The sequence below is a fragment of the Dreissena polymorpha genome, chromosome 9, assembly GCF_020536995.1.
Source record: "Dreissena polymorpha isolate Duluth1 chromosome 9, UMN_Dpol_1.0, whole genome shotgun sequence".
Taxonomy (NCBI): domain Eukaryota; kingdom Metazoa; phylum Mollusca; class Bivalvia; order Myida; family Dreissenidae; genus Dreissena; species Dreissena polymorpha.
In genome coordinates, this window is record NC_068363.1 from 64,721,438 (window position 1) to 64,737,983 (window position 16,546).

A 16,546-nucleotide genomic window follows, 5' to 3' on the forward strand; every position below is an offset into this window, starting at 1 on the left:
AATGTATTATAAATATAAATATAAATAAGCGATTTGATATGTAACTATGCTACAGAACGAATCACTTTTTCTTTCTCGCTCGAGCTCAACACGTCTCCACAAACGTCTTTTTTCTTTTCTTTCCTAACTTTTCTCTTCATTTCTGACATTTCGCAAACATGTCAACATATACATTTGATTGAGCAAATATAATTCTATAAATGGAGCTTTTTTCAACATATTGTTCATTAGGTCCGTAAACATGAAACTTTTCATATAGCAATGGAGAAGAAGCATATTAAACTGTGTCTTTCGTTTTTATCCTTTTCGAACATGAACGTATGATATTCTATGTATAAATAATGTCAACTTGTTTGAAATAAATGTGTTTAAACTAATGGTATTAGAGAAAAAAGTTGACATATAGAGCTCAAAAGGCTATGTACTGAAATTAATGATAGAAACCGGATATTTAAGGAAAGGTTCACAAAGGTGGAAGAGAAAAGTAATTCCATGGACTTTGACCTAGGTATGGTAAGTAGTAAGATGGCTATTTTAGAGAAAACCAACGACAGACTGCAAGAGAAAGTGACGTATCTATAGTCACACTCGATGCGGAACAATCTGGTTTTCAGTGGTATTCCGGAAGCTACAAGCGAATGCCAAGAAGACACAGAACCCAAGGTGGGAGGCTTTATTCACGAAAAATTGAAGATCGCAAAGGACATTGTAGACAAAATAAGCTTCGAGAGGGTACATAGATTGGGGCCTCAGCATGAAGGTGAAGGTAAACCCAGGAGTATTGTAGCGACGGTCACGTTGTTTAAAGAGAGGGAGCTCGTACGGCGCCAGGAGAGCGCGCTGAAGGGTACCCCGTTCTATGTAAACGAGCAGTTCCCAATGGAAGTGGCCGACAAACGCCGAATGTTGGTGCCACGTATGAAGTAGGCCCGTAGCAAAGGTAAAACTGCGTGGATTGCATACGACACGCTGTTTGTCGACGGGAAACCACTTCGGGACTAGGGCTGCGGAGGGGATGAGCTGCGCATACTAACTTGGAACGTTCATGGGCTTTCAAGCTAGGAAGCGTAGATTTTATTAGCATTATAACTAACTATGACATACTTTTTCTGTACCTAACGTGTAGAGTTATTGCTAAGCAATTATGGTTTCTCATATATATTTTTGAAGATGCTGACAACGTCGATTTTAAATCATTTATTTGTATTTTTAAACAACGTTTAATTTACAATTGTATTCAGGAATGGCCCCAGAGCATGCAGATGAACCATGTTCTTACTAATTATATACTTTTCAAAATTAGTTTTCACTACGAACCATACCTCGATTTACTACCTAGCAGCCTAAGAATATTTTTCTGTGGACTAAGACTATCGGTTCATCCATTAAGAATACAAACTTGTAGATATGGTAAAATACAATTGCTATGGAGCAGCGTTATTGTTTATTTTGTTATTCACATGATATTGAAGATGAATATCATTTCATGCTTATATGTCCAGTTTTAGAGGAGATACGCAAAAATGTGTACCAAAGTATTATCACCTACGCCCATCGATGTTTAAATTTGTGGAAATGTTGTGCATTGATAACAAAACCAAATTAATTAAAATTATTTTTTATTAAACACGCATTAAATAAAAAAACTCATTGTTAAATGTAAGTTCATCCTCGTTAAACAAAGACACACACTGAAACATTTTGAATTTACACAATGTGTATGTATATCATAATCGAATGTAATATGTTTTATAATAAAGACCAGGTTTACCGTATTTACTGAACTGTATACCACAGGTACTGAAATGATATGATGAACGTGAAATGAATCTTCTTAATCATGCTTTGTTTGTTTTGTTATACTGACGATGTACATTGTGCAAGTAATAATAAAACACATGTTCTGTTCTGTTTGTGCTTTTAGGTATATTTGCAAGGTGAACTCACACTTTGAAATAGTCGTTTAATTCAAAGCTCAATAAAAAAAAGAAAACCCGCCAACCTCTATTTTCATTTCTTTTTAATATTAGCATAAGATGGATCTAGCAAACATTATGCTATATGTAATAAAAAAATAGTTAAAACTACTGCATACGTTCTTAACATGTATTATGTACTTTAGAATATGTGAGTTGTAGATCTAAAAACAAAATACTAATTTCAGTATTATTACATTAATGTACCAGTGGCGTTTCAGCAACTAATAAATTATTATGATTTTAAAAACTCACTATAGATAACGAAGTTCATGTAGGTAAAGAATGATTATTTTACATAAACATCATAATTGCCTTCTGAAGTATCTCCATCCACATGCACACTTGTTTGTAGTATGTAAGCGTTTTCCTAAAAATGAAATACTTGTGTTGGATTAGTTTTTATTAGTTTTATTTACACGAACTGTGATGATAAAATTTTTTTTCATATATATTTTCCTATCAATTCCAATAATATGTACTGCGTTTATATACATGAATGCCTACAAATGATATGTCGTGAATAGGTAAAGTCGTGTCAAGAATCACAATTAATACCGTCGATATGCCGCTTTAAGTGTATTTTATACGTATTGTTTTTAATTGAATACTTAATTAACCTAATAAAATAACGCGATACACATCATTTATAATTTGTATTTTCATAATATTCAAATCCAAAGTCGCATACAACAATACCTTGTTAAAGTCATGTCAAGAACTAGTGATACAGCCCTTTAAATGTATTCAATTATCTTGGTTTTTGTTCGCTTCCGTATAAACTTATATTTGTTTGATTTTGTAGCACATAATTAGTGTTTCCACTGTAAAAAGAATATACTTTTGCAAGGGCATACATATAACATTGGTAAAGTTATATCAAGAATTACAACTAATACCGTCCATATGCCCCTTTAAATGTTTACATATTTTTCTAAGTTGGATGCTGTATTAACCCACTTTTACTGATCTTGCTACAAATAATTTGTGTTTGCATTTACATTTAAATCTACTTTTTTCATTGGCATACAGAAAAACATGTACATTCATGTTTTTTACCTGCACCATGTACCATGGTTTCCACTGTGTTTTTTGAATTGTATTTTACTACATGCGTTTAAACTGCAGTTGTGAACAAACGACCCTGGTGACCTATGTTTTTCTTTTTACATTTTTATTAAGTTATTACTCAAAACATTTGGGTAAATTTTGACAAAATCTAGATACAGGAAGGCATGACAAAAATGATAATGACTTTTATGCATTTTTTAAATTTTCCTGAGATCATGTTGTTGTATTCAGTGCGCTTAACAATACCATCAGTGTAAGTATCAACGCTTTGTAGCAATCGATATAATGTTTCGGGAAACAGCTCCTCTAGAGAACTCTTCATATAGATGAGCAATGCTCTGTGTAAAAGGAATTTAATGACATTAAAATGACAAATGACAAATGCGTGTGCAGTGCCGTCATATACCTCGTGATTTAAGTGTGCTGTTTTACCAATGATATAACTCATGTTTGGAGCAAAACGCATCTTTCATAAGTGTGTTTTGGTATCGGAAAATGTATGGAAAGCGTAACTGCGATGATCCATTATAATTGTTCTTTAGAATTAAATAAATCATTAACAATTATCCAATCTTGTTTAATAAACTGACTTGACGTTGGATATTTTCCATCGCCATTTTGTTTCTACTTCAAGGTTGACCTTATGATGTGCACTCCTCATTATTGCTTAAGCTAAATCATCACGTTTCTTCGATCGATTATTCGTATTAATAAAATACAAGATACGTATTGATGCAAAGCATCAAAGGGCGTCGGGAATTTCAGTGTAAAAGGCACTCAATGAAGTTACATGGAACGATTTTTTTTTCTACTGTAAATATTAATATATTGGCCGATTATTTTAAACAAAATAGAAAAAGATACTGGTATAACCATTATCTACGATTTTGTGTTATAACCCCCAAATAACCATTATCTATGATGTTGTGTTATAACTCCAAAATAACCATTATCTATGATTTTGTGTTGTAACTCCCAAATATTTCATAGTTCATTTTATTTACATTGGTTTCGTTTTTTTTTACTGGCATCCGTGTGCAGTTTTCATTAATGGAACAAAACTGTGTAGGTTTTAACAAATCTGCTTCATCTTGTAAGCGTTATTTCATATTTTTCTCAACTTCAAGGGAGATAATTCTGAACTTATTCTTACGTTGCTCATTTACGATAGGGGTTGAGTACTCATTGATATGAAAACACTGTAAAAGTTTGAAATTATTTTTTTAATGAAAACTGTAAATTGCATAAAGAAGCTGCATTTCACACTACTTTCAAATTCTGTAAAAGATCCTTATAGATTTATTGTTCCGATATTCATCATTTTCAATAGGGTACGAGTAATACTGATTTAAAAACACTTAACAAGTTTTGAATGATTCGGACGAAAGTTGTGAAATCTTTTAAACAAGCGGAAATTCTTTATTTTCTCAAATTTAATGGAAAAAAATTCTAGACTTATTCTCCCGATGTTTCTCATTTTAAATGAGGTAAAAATGATCATTGATATGAAGACACTGTACGTTTTGAAAGAATCTGATGAAAAATGTTGACATAATCACCTAACCAAGCAGTTTTTCACTTGTATTTTTAAATTCAAAGAGACATAATTCTGGACTTATGGTCCGATATTGCTCATATGGGGTTTGGGTGGGGTCATCATTGATACAAAAACCTGTGCAAGTTTTAGGAAGAATCGGATGAAAATTTTGGACTTTGAACAAGGATTTCAAAATTTCTCAAATTCTAAGGAAGATAAGTACGGACGTAATGGTCGGATAATCCACAATTCCAATAGTGTTAGAGTCCTCATTCATATAAAGACACTGCAAGTTTGGAAAGAATAAGATGAAAAATGTGACCTATTGTGTAAACAAGCAGAATTTTAAAATTTTCTCAATTGTAAGGAGATATGATTCTGGACTTAATGGTCTGATGCTGATCATTTTAAATATTGTGGACTTTATCTATCGCGTAACGAGCGAAATTGTACAATTTTATCAAATTCAAAAAGAGATAATTCTGGATTATATGGTCCGATTACTCATTAACATTGTGCATGTTTGAAAAGAATCGGATGAAAACTGTGGACTGTATCGCAAAAACAAGAACAAGTCTAACGGACAGACATACAAAAGGCAGAAACCACACCATCACATAAGCTCTTTTGGCCTACAGCCAGTGGACCTGTAATGAAGATTTGCAATGCCAGGCTCATTTGTTGTTTAGGAAGACCCCATATACTTATTGCAAATCAGCCAGAAAGCTGCTTCATATAAATTCAGACGCATTTGTATGAGTAGTCCTACTTGGTGACGAAGGGCATTGTGAAGTCAAGTTGTTTGAATATGTGGTTACGATCCCCCACTCCCACATATAGTTCATGGGCATAATAAAAACAAAAATGGTTAAAATAAAACAGCATCTCTATTTAAACTAAAATGTGTACATCAAAACAAAAAGTTAACATGAGGAAAATACACATCACCAATTTTGTTAAAAACGTTTAAAAAAGAACATGTAAAAAGGACTTGACATAAATACAAATTATATATATATATAAATATATATATATATATATATATATATATATATATATATATATATATATATATATATATATATATATATATATATATATATATATATAATTCACCCATATGGTTTAATATATAACGTGGGCATACAGAATAAATATGGCATAACTAGACCCCATCTTATTTTTCAGATTTTTTTCAGCAAGTAAATTGTATGTGTAGAGATATTCGAAATACGAGCTTGTTTTTTTTATTTTTACAATCATAACATTTTTGAACTCAATAACCTCGAGTTGCATTTAGTTATGTGTTTGTCATCACTGTGCTTTACTTCTGTATCATACAAGTCCAAAATAAACTCTTAAACTCTACGCACTAATTGTTATATGCGCCTCTTTGAAGAAGTCACCATATAGAAGTCCCTCTGCGCCTGTACAAGAGCACAAATGTTAACCAACACAAGACAACATTTTGCGTGTATAATCCCTCTTTTTATATGATAGGTCAATGTCTCTCTTAGCATCAGATGTCAAATCTGATAATAAAACTGCCATACGTGACATTCCTGTCCCAGATAAACTTTTGCGATTCATCGATTTTCAAATATCTTTGCACCAATGTAAAGCATAATAATACAAAGTTTCGCCAGAAAACTCGTCTATTCACCTCAACGGTAAAGGTCATCTTTAAAGATTGGGAAATTTCTATCGAAGCAATATCCTTTCCATTTTTAATGATTGGAAGTATATATCTAAGCAATATCCTTCCATATTTTGATGGATTTTGAAATAAATGTGCACAAATGCTAACCATTATGAGATGAAGTATAACCTTTTTTTCAAAGGTCTTGGTCACACTTAGAGGTCAAATGAAAATTTGGAAAAGAAAAAAATCAGGTAGACATTTCTGTTTTTTTAGCCAATTGCATAATTTGAAACAAAGTATATATTTATTCACATTTGTAATCAACAGTTATTTTCAAAGTTTATTAAAGCATTTGTTATCAATTTATGTTTATTGAAAGTCTAATTTAAACCACGAATATTTAGCAATTACCGCTCACATGTAATAGCACATGCGGATCATGTTGAGTGTTAATGTACTTTGTCTTGTAATGCCTACACAATAGGTCACAAATAAATAAATACCAGATAAGCAAGTGTGAACGATATTTTATATTCTGAAAATGTTTGTGCAGTGATTATTATTATTTACTGTATTAAGCCGAAAATGTAACTTGCAAGCGACATGAATCAATAAATATGTCCTGCTTATGTGCAGTGTTTGTGTTACAAATTCAGATACGTTAATACTGAAAATCCGTGTGTGGAAAATACATATTACGAGTATATGTATTTACAGTACTTGTCAATTTTATATGTTAAATATTACAAAGAATGTAAAGAACATAGTTCATCGCCACATAATCAGGCGTCGAACGCCTGGAATGAAATCGCATTTTTTTATTCTACTGATCACATGTATTCAATTTGAGTTTTTCTCATATCCTTCTGAAAGGTTTTGCTGTGTCCGTATTCGTTTCTTTTATTCTATTTAAATAAGCTTTATAATTATATTCAAATTAAAAATATCGATACATATTGTTCTTTAATGTTGTTTGCTTAGCAGCCTAAGGTATCAAAATCGAGGCTGATGATGGTAATGATAATTCTTAAAATCCATGATATGGCGTCAGCTATATATTATCCATTTCACACATTTACAAAATACATATAGAGTTCATGCTATTATGTTACAAAAGTAATATTATTAATAACAATATTATGAGTTTGAATACAATGTTTTAATACAATTTAAAATGTGTGTTTCTTGTGATCATGAATTATATGTAAACGTATGTTTCAAGAAAAAGTATAGCAGTTATTGAAACTACAAGTATTCAAAGTTCAGGCACAGTTCGTAAATTTAGGCATTAGCATTCGTTCCTGTTTTAAATCCTTGCTATGTGTTTCATCCATCAAATTTAGTGATCAACTATTTCGATAGAGCTTTAAACATAAAAAAAACAACATCACAAGTCGTTCGTGTGTGTCTTTTGTGTGTTTTTATAAGTTGCATATTTATGTAATTTCCAGTAGTTTATATTATGTATATATTTGAGTGTTTCGTCGAGTATTGTCTCTCTGAGTACGCAAATCAGCTCTATTCATCATCAAACTTATTGTCTATTATAAAAGGCAGTTTTACAATTACAAACCTGTTGTACACAACGACAACGGCGACTTCAACTACGACAACCGCTATGGAAACACCATAAGAGGAAGAGACGCTTTTGTCATCTTCGATTTAAAAAATGAATTCTATGAGATTAATTATACTTGCCAGTTTTAGAATAAGTTTCGGGGGCGTGTTAAACGATGCAATCAATGTTTGTTGCATATGCTTGTTGGTATATCATGATTGGTAAAACTTAAAGATGTCATCTTGATTGTTGTTGGTGTGTATGCCGCGATTTTCAAAGAAGCTATTGCAGGTTTAGTCCACGTTGTCGCCTCTGTAGTGGTGGACGTTGCTGATGGGCTTTTTGATGTTAACAATACCGGTACGTTGGCATAAAGACTAAGCCAACCTTTTATTTCGCAGTATACTGCAGAAAAGTGCGAGAAATTAACAATCCATTTGATGGGCTTCAATGTAGTCATGATTCTAAACACACGTGTCGGCCTAATATCCACTTGGGTAAATAATATTTGTCTTGCAGAAACGTCAACAGGTGTGAAATCAGTAAACATACATAAAAATCTATTTGTAAATAAACAACCATTTAAGAATGAATCAGTTTTATTAATAACTTTGGCACAGCATAATTTATGACATTGACAAATGCGATTTACGGTGACTATTTCAAAGTACTGATGCCAAGAATAATACTCTGTACCTTTTGTTAATACATATTATGCACTACACTCAGTACGTAACGTACTTTTATACAGACACCATCAACATTTAAATCGTTTTGTATAATACTTTCCAAATTATGTTAAACTAAATAATCCATAGTTTAATGTTTTATTAGTGTTTATATTTAATATAAGTCTGTTCAATTATAAACATCGACACATTATGACTCGCAGCTTAACTTCTAAACGTTTACTACTCACTCTAAATCAAATGAAGCCTTACCCTGTGTGTTTGTGCATTTGGATCATCGGCAATATCATTTACATCACAAAACTAAACCCACAAATGGAGAGAGGCTACGAAATATACTAGTTGTTGAGTATGTGCCGTTTGTTGTATGAGTCCTATATTCCAATAATATGCAATCCCTTTAAAAACAAAATACTGACTTCATGGATTAATATATTTTCATTAATTGTTAAATTTATTTTTATATTAAATATAATTATAATTTTATTTTATATGAGATATAATTATCATTTACCATAATCATATAAGAATAGCAAATGGATACTAGTACTACTACTACTACTACTACTACTACTACTACTACTACTACTACTACTACTTCTACTACTACTACTACTACTACTACTTCTACTACTACTACTACTACTACTACTACTACTACTACTACTACTACTACTACTACTACTACTACTACTACTACTACTACTACTTCTACTACTACTTCTACTTCTTCTATTACTTCTAGTACTAGTACTTCTACTACTTCTACTACAACCACTACTTCTACATCTACTACTACTACTACTACTGCTACTAATACTGCTACTGCTACTACTACTACTACTTCTACTACTACTACTACTACTACTACTACTACTACTACTACTACTACTACTACTACTACTACTACTACTACTACTACTACTACTACTACTACTACTTCTACTACTTCTACTACTTCTTCTACTACTTCTAGTACTAGTACTTCTACTACTTCTACTTCGACTAGTACTACTACTACAACTACTACTACTACTAGTATTACTACTACTACTACTACTACTACTACAATTACTACTACTATTATTACTACTACTACTACTACTACTACTACTACTACTACTACTACTACTACTACTACTGCTGCTACTACTACTACTACTACTACTACTACTACAACTACTACTACTACTACTACTACTGATACTTTTACTACGTCTACTTCTTCTACTTCTACTAAAACTACTACAAGCGGAGATGTTTCTACGTAGATTGACAGTTGCACAAAGGGCAATGATAAGCGAACAGGCGTATCCGGAACCTTCTTAATATATTAAACAGATAAATCTTAATAGTAATTAACTAATTATGTAGTATTTATTATATTTCATTCCAATTTATCAATCGCTAAGTTTAACAAGAGCTGTCACCATAGGAGAACATATGCCTCCGAAAAACGATTTTTCGATACCCAAACGCAGATTTCGAAACATAAACGCGGACCCTAAGTTCAAGGTCATTGTCAGATGGGTCAAAATGTGTGTGCGTATGGAAAGGTCTTGTCCATATACAAATGCATACCAAATATGAAGGTTACATCTGAAGCGACATAGAAGTTATGAGAATTTCAAAACCTAAACGCAAAGTGTGACGGACAGACAGGCAGACAGACAGACGGACGTAAATGCGATCACTATATGCCCACCTTCGTAGGCATAAAAAATTTAATCAATGGAAATTATAACATACATCTAATGATGTGGACTGGTGTCACGAGCGGACATCTGAAACATCGGGCGTCTCTGCGTCGACGTCGCCGTTCACTGACGAGGAGGTTTCCTATATATAAAGCAGACAATTACAATAACGCGGGAATTACATGCATCATTTGGTAGATATAATTATGTTTATAAAATTCAGCTTATAAGTATACATTTTCTTAAACGCAAACTAAAATAATTTGACGTTAACTCAAATGATAAACGCGTATTAAATGTGTAACTATTTGCTCTTGGTGATGGATCTAAATAGTGAACTTTCAACGCAAACTCGATGCACTTATCTTCCATTGCACAAACTCAAATATATTTAATGAATCCGTATAGTAACAAATGGATCATAATAATGGACTAGATTATCTATTGCCAATATGTATATGCTCAGGAAATATTGATTTAACGAATATTATTAACAGTTATGCAGATTATGCTCAATACTTTTCTTTAAACAATACAACTTTAGCTAGTTTAATTCTCTTTAAGTAAACTTCATCAACGACTTCAAATGTGATCAAAAGTGATCAATAACTGTTGATTGTGATATAATTGTGATATAATTATAATATAATAACAATTAATCTAATTGCACAAAAAGACGTAATTATCATAATTAACTTACAATCATTCATCCACTGTCGCACGCAAACGAACTATTTTCAATTAAGTATTCAATTAATTGACACTATCACGGAAAGAAAATATTGTGGTACAGTATTAAAACATAATTGTGACTAAACTAGATATACACATATCAACGATTATTCAATTTGGTAATTTCGCTTTTATTTGCATTCCAACCACACCAATTTGTGTAGGTAAACACACTTTTAAAAGGTTTGGAAACATAGCTGTTCAATATACCTGTAATAATATAAATGTGTATTATTGGATTGAAAATTATAATGTGGCAATATTGTGCCGAATTTCCTATAATATTAAGGACCTCTTACGATAGATTCCATGTCCATTGTTTACCATCAATACGACCCTTCTGATTAGTTCCGAAGGATTGTAATTATGCGCATATGATTGTTCTACATCGGTTTTCTGAATTGAAATTTAAACACGAATTTACGTTGTAACTTTTTTTTTCTAAAAAATGACTTAAAAACATTAGTTTTGTTTACCCACAATTAAATGTTCGACATATTAGTTTATGTGTTCAAAATAAGCACATGAGAAGTCATAAGTTCACATGACCTACTTTCCTTTCAAATTTTGAACACAGGTGAAATATTGTCGTAATGATTGTAATTAAACTGCAAAGAAGTTTGCCGTTCGCCGTGGCGTTATGGAAAAGATGTCTACCTAGCGATCGGGAGGTCACGGGTCTGATCCTCCCTCGGGGAGCGTTCTCTAGTTCTTCTCCAGAAAACGGACTCGAGAGCGTTTCTATAAGCCAATACAATCGAACTAAATTAAATTAGTCTAAACTAAACTGCAAACAAATTTAAGTCCTTAAAATGGTAAAACATCAATTGTTGTGCATTTCTAGACGATTTTTTTCAAGCTGATGTATGACACTGCCGGATCGATGAGAAAGGACGGACTAATGATAATAATCGATAAACCACTTTTTATCGGTTATATGTGCGGTACCAAATGATAGATTGTATTTGTTTTCTTCTCCAGTTATTCCGAAATAACAATAAACCTTAATTGGAAAGATGTCGATGCAAATACAATTCAAAACTCGGATAATAACACATTCGGATTGAAAATACTCCGGATTACAAAACAACTTTCAGACAAGATGACAAACTCCAGTTCCTTATGAAAATAATTTTGACCTTTGAGAAATTGTCTGTTGGTTTATCGGTTATATTTGCGGCACCAAATGATAGATTATATTTGTTCTCTTCTCCAGTTATTCCGAAATAACAATATACATGAATTGGAAAGGTGTCGATGCAAATACAATTCAAAACTCGGATAATAACACATTCGGATTGAAAATACTCCGGATTACAAAACAACGTTCAGACAAGATGACAAGCTCCAGTGCCTTATGAATTTAATTTTGAACTTTGAGAAATTGTCTGTTGGTTTATCGGTTATATTTCCGGCACCTAATGATAGATTGTATTTGTTTTCTTCTCCAGTTATTCCGAAATAACAATATACATGAATTGGAAAGGTGTTGATGCAAATACATTTCACAACTCTGATAATCACAAATTCGGATTGAAAATACTCTGGATTATAAAATAACGTTCAGACAAGATGACAAGCTCCAGTGCCTTATGAATTTAATCTTGACCTTCTAGACATTGTCTGTTGGTCACACTCGGACAGGGCATTCAACTTTAAAGCAAATAACAATTTTTAAAAAGTAGCCCAAAGAAAGGCTACTGATAATTAAGAAGAAATTATTCTCCCATAATTTGCATTATATCCTCGTTTAGTTGTGATGAAACTCCAGCCGCATTACCAAAAGAGAAAACCACGCACCGCCAGATAATATACGGTACACAAACAACGGAAACATGCCAACAAATTCTTTTACTAAAGCACTATCTAAATGTGCATAAATTTAAGGTTACTTTATTGAAACGGTTATGCGAAGCATTGAAGCTTATACAAGATTACATGCTATCCGAACCACACACTAAGACCGGGAATATTCCCTTAAAATGATAACGTAATTAATTGAAAACCCTTGGGTTACTCACACAGCTATATACAACATATTAACGAAATATGGGGTCACCGTATTAGAACGTTCAATGCTATTACACATAATGGGATAAAAACCGGTTTAATTGCTAGCCTAAAGTTTTAAGTTACACATTCTCTTAACGTGATTTGTGAATTTCATTACGCAAACATGTTAATGATTATGCCAAGCCGCATGTGTCTGTTTTATTTTGTTGTGCTCGTGCCTTAAATGTAAGAGACAGTGAAGTATCGGCGAGGCATTGTATTTTCGTTAAATTTGACAAATACGTAATAAGAATACAAAACAAAATGTCTCCAGTCTGAATCTATAAACTAATTATGACGTGCAGATGCATAATACTTATCAAAAAATGGTATGGTAAGTGCCCATTTAGTGGTTGAATAGGGAATATCTTTATTGATTATTTGTACGTTGATATGTCAAAGAACAATCCTCGCAACGGTTTTCTCCCTTACGGCAACCACTGCAATCACATGAACAATAATTATCAAACGAATATGTTGATACATTTTTGTAATTTACAATCTGAAGTTTCTACAGTTTATATATCGTTTAGATAAAAAAGTATTAACGAAAATACGTATTTAAAACTATAAACATAAAACGTATGTGAATCGATAATCATTACGTGGTTTTGTTAAAACGGTAGCGATATATCGAGCTCTGCTCGGAACTAGCCACATCTACACGAGGCGGTTGCTGCCTAATCCCCGTGGGATCATTGATTTTACAAATTCACTTTTCTGCTCTATATCATTCTACGTAAAGGTATCCTGAAGAGTATTTAACTTATGACATCATGGTTCTTTGTTCACACGGAAATAATTTGATATTTTATTGTAAACTGAAAGCAGCTTAACCTGTCCAAGAACTAGTATTATGTATTGTGCTCTCCGTGTAAATTCAAATAGAGACAACTCATGATTCATTTTACATTTAAGGACAGAATACTTAAACAATTAACAATGTTATACTTAAACATAAACCTATATTGACTTCACTTACTGCATGTTCTTTTTTCAGCTTTTTTGGGAAGATAGCCCGTGGCATTAAAATTTGGAATTTTATCGGCAGTTTCAAGAAATTGGGAAAATAAATTGGGATTAAACACTAAATGAATGAGTTCACAATCTTTAATAACAAACACTACAAGCACCATCATGATCAACAGTTTTCCACATAATACGCTGACACAAAGTCTTCAGTCATATCAGGCACCATTTTATTAGGAGGCGCTTTATATTTTTATGAAGAACTGCTGCTTTCAACATGTTGAATATCAGTGAGCCCTTTGCTTACGGAAATCAACGATGACGATGCAAAAGAGTCACTTGTTATTAAATTACTATCAATAACAATCGAACTAGTTTCAATGGGATAGCTTGTACGTCTTGACGATGTTTGTTTATTTGATGACTCTTGCTTAAAAAATCAACAGTTTTTGTTTTGCCGCCAGGTTTTTGCTTAGGAATCTTTTTACCTATTATTTTTAATTGCGCGACATCTTTGTTTTCCATTCAGCCGAATCACAAAACGCTTGAATTTCATCGCAAATAATATAAGCGCCTGAACAACACGTGCAAACAAATAATGCCGACATTATCCAGATCAACGTATAGTCTAAAACTCGTACGAGACCGGATCGGACTACGCTTTGTTAAAAAGCGCACCCGTCGCTGTCATAAGCAATTTTTGTCCCAATTGGGAATTTTTTGGCAAATTTTGGGACAAAATATACTTTTTGCGATTGGGATTATAGCAGAATTTCGGCAATAAAATCGGGCCAAAACAAAAACCTGAAACTCACTTAATTGACATCAAAAGTAATACCTTAATTCTAATAACGGAATATTTTAAACCTCACTTTTAAGATACAAAAGTATATAAATCTATCACAAATGATATCGGAAACTAGTAAAAATGATATTAGATATTGTTGACATCCGCGTTAAAATATATTACCATGTGAAACTATTTTGTCTATGCAAAACTCATTTGTGTTTGAAGTAAAAGTGCATTACAGAATGGTGCGTCATTTCTATACTTTATAATACACCCAGACGTATTATAATCAATTTATGCCGATAGTATATTTGCGTATACACACAGGTGTATGTATGTAAATGTAATCGTTCGCTGAGAAAACAAGAGCAACGCATAACGGATGCCACGCTCGGCTACGGGTGCAGATTTGAATAAATGAAAGCTAGTCAGGATTTTTTTTAAAGGTAACTGTGACCTTGACCTTAGACCTAGTGACCCAAATAATGGGTGTGGCGTGCAGAACTCATCAAGGTGCATCTACATATGAAGTTTCAAAGTTGTAGTTGCGCGCAATTTGATTTTAGAGCCAATGTTCAAAACAATGTCGGACGGCGGACGACACGACGAGCTGACTATGGCAATACCTCGGGTTTCCTCCAAAAACGCCGAGCTAATAAGGCATGAGGACCAAATATGTCTCAGAAAGACTACTTTCCGAAATTGATCGTATTGCAAAATCCCTAGTTTTCTTTCCTGACTGATTGCTACATGTTTTTGTAATCGATTTGTCAACGGCGAGGTATTATCGTCTTTGCTAAAGCTACAGTGCTTGTCGACGATATCCTTTGCAATATCCGAATTGCATTATGTGTTAAGTAAAAAAAGAACACACATGTATTACTAAGTTTGACTTTCTTCTACACTAATACCGTCATGGTCAAGGTTAAAATAATTATGACGGAGAGTATAACTATATTATACAGATTTGTTTTCGTTATTTATACTTAAGTTAGTTATGTACCTTAACACAATTCTGCTTAAAACCGATAAATTAAATCAACGTTAATGTATCTAATTACTATGTTATCGTTGTATCTTAATGGATAAAACTTACACATACCACACGTGTCATCGAAAACATACACGGACTAGATATTTACTCAATTGAATATGTTAAGACGTAACATGAACATGTATGACTGATTATAATGCAAATGTTTCGTACATTATCGAACACTCATAAAACAAATATTGAAGGAAAATGTAATGTGTTTCATTCCTTAACCTAAAACTATTGAATCAATTAAGAACAAAGTCACGTGTTGCTATTCCACAAAATTGCCCAAAATTACTCAAGTGATATTGATGAATAGTAAAATGTATTGATCATAGTATTTTTCCTAAGAGAAACACATTTCCCTTAGGTATATCCCAATAAATCACCCCAACATTTATTGGCGACCCTTCTGATATTGCAAAACGTGCAGTTCAAACAGTTTAAAAGGTTTCAATACACAAGCGTAACGTGCTATAATTTGATCTGTTCTGCACAAAGGAATCTAGAGAATCAAATTGTTAAAAACGATATACCGAAACGTAATTTGCAATGATTACAAATGAGCTACACAGGCGGATAAACGTATATCTCGGGTATATAGTAGTGAATATAGTAATCAATCAAAGTGTCTTACCTGCCTCGTTTACTTATACTAGACAATAAATCCATAACTTTATATGACCCATTCTGTCATGTTTGTTTGTGTGTTTATATTCTATAATTTCGGACAAACTTACAAATGTTAACAATAAGATTATAAGAACACTACATTTATACAGACTGAACTATGCATG

General features: G+C 32.6%; 1 protein-coding gene across 1 annotated transcript; it reads left to right on the plus strand.

Annotated features, from left to right (window-relative positions):
• The first annotated feature begins 591 nt into the window (after positions 1 to 591).
• LOC127846112 (uncharacterized) lies at positions 592 to 927 on the plus strand. Its single transcript, XM_052377287.1, has one exon. The coding sequence runs from the start codon at positions 592 to 594 to the stop codon at positions 925 to 927; it is 336 nt and encodes a 111-aa protein (XP_052233247.1).
• Positions 928 to 16,546: the final 15,619 nt, after the last annotated feature.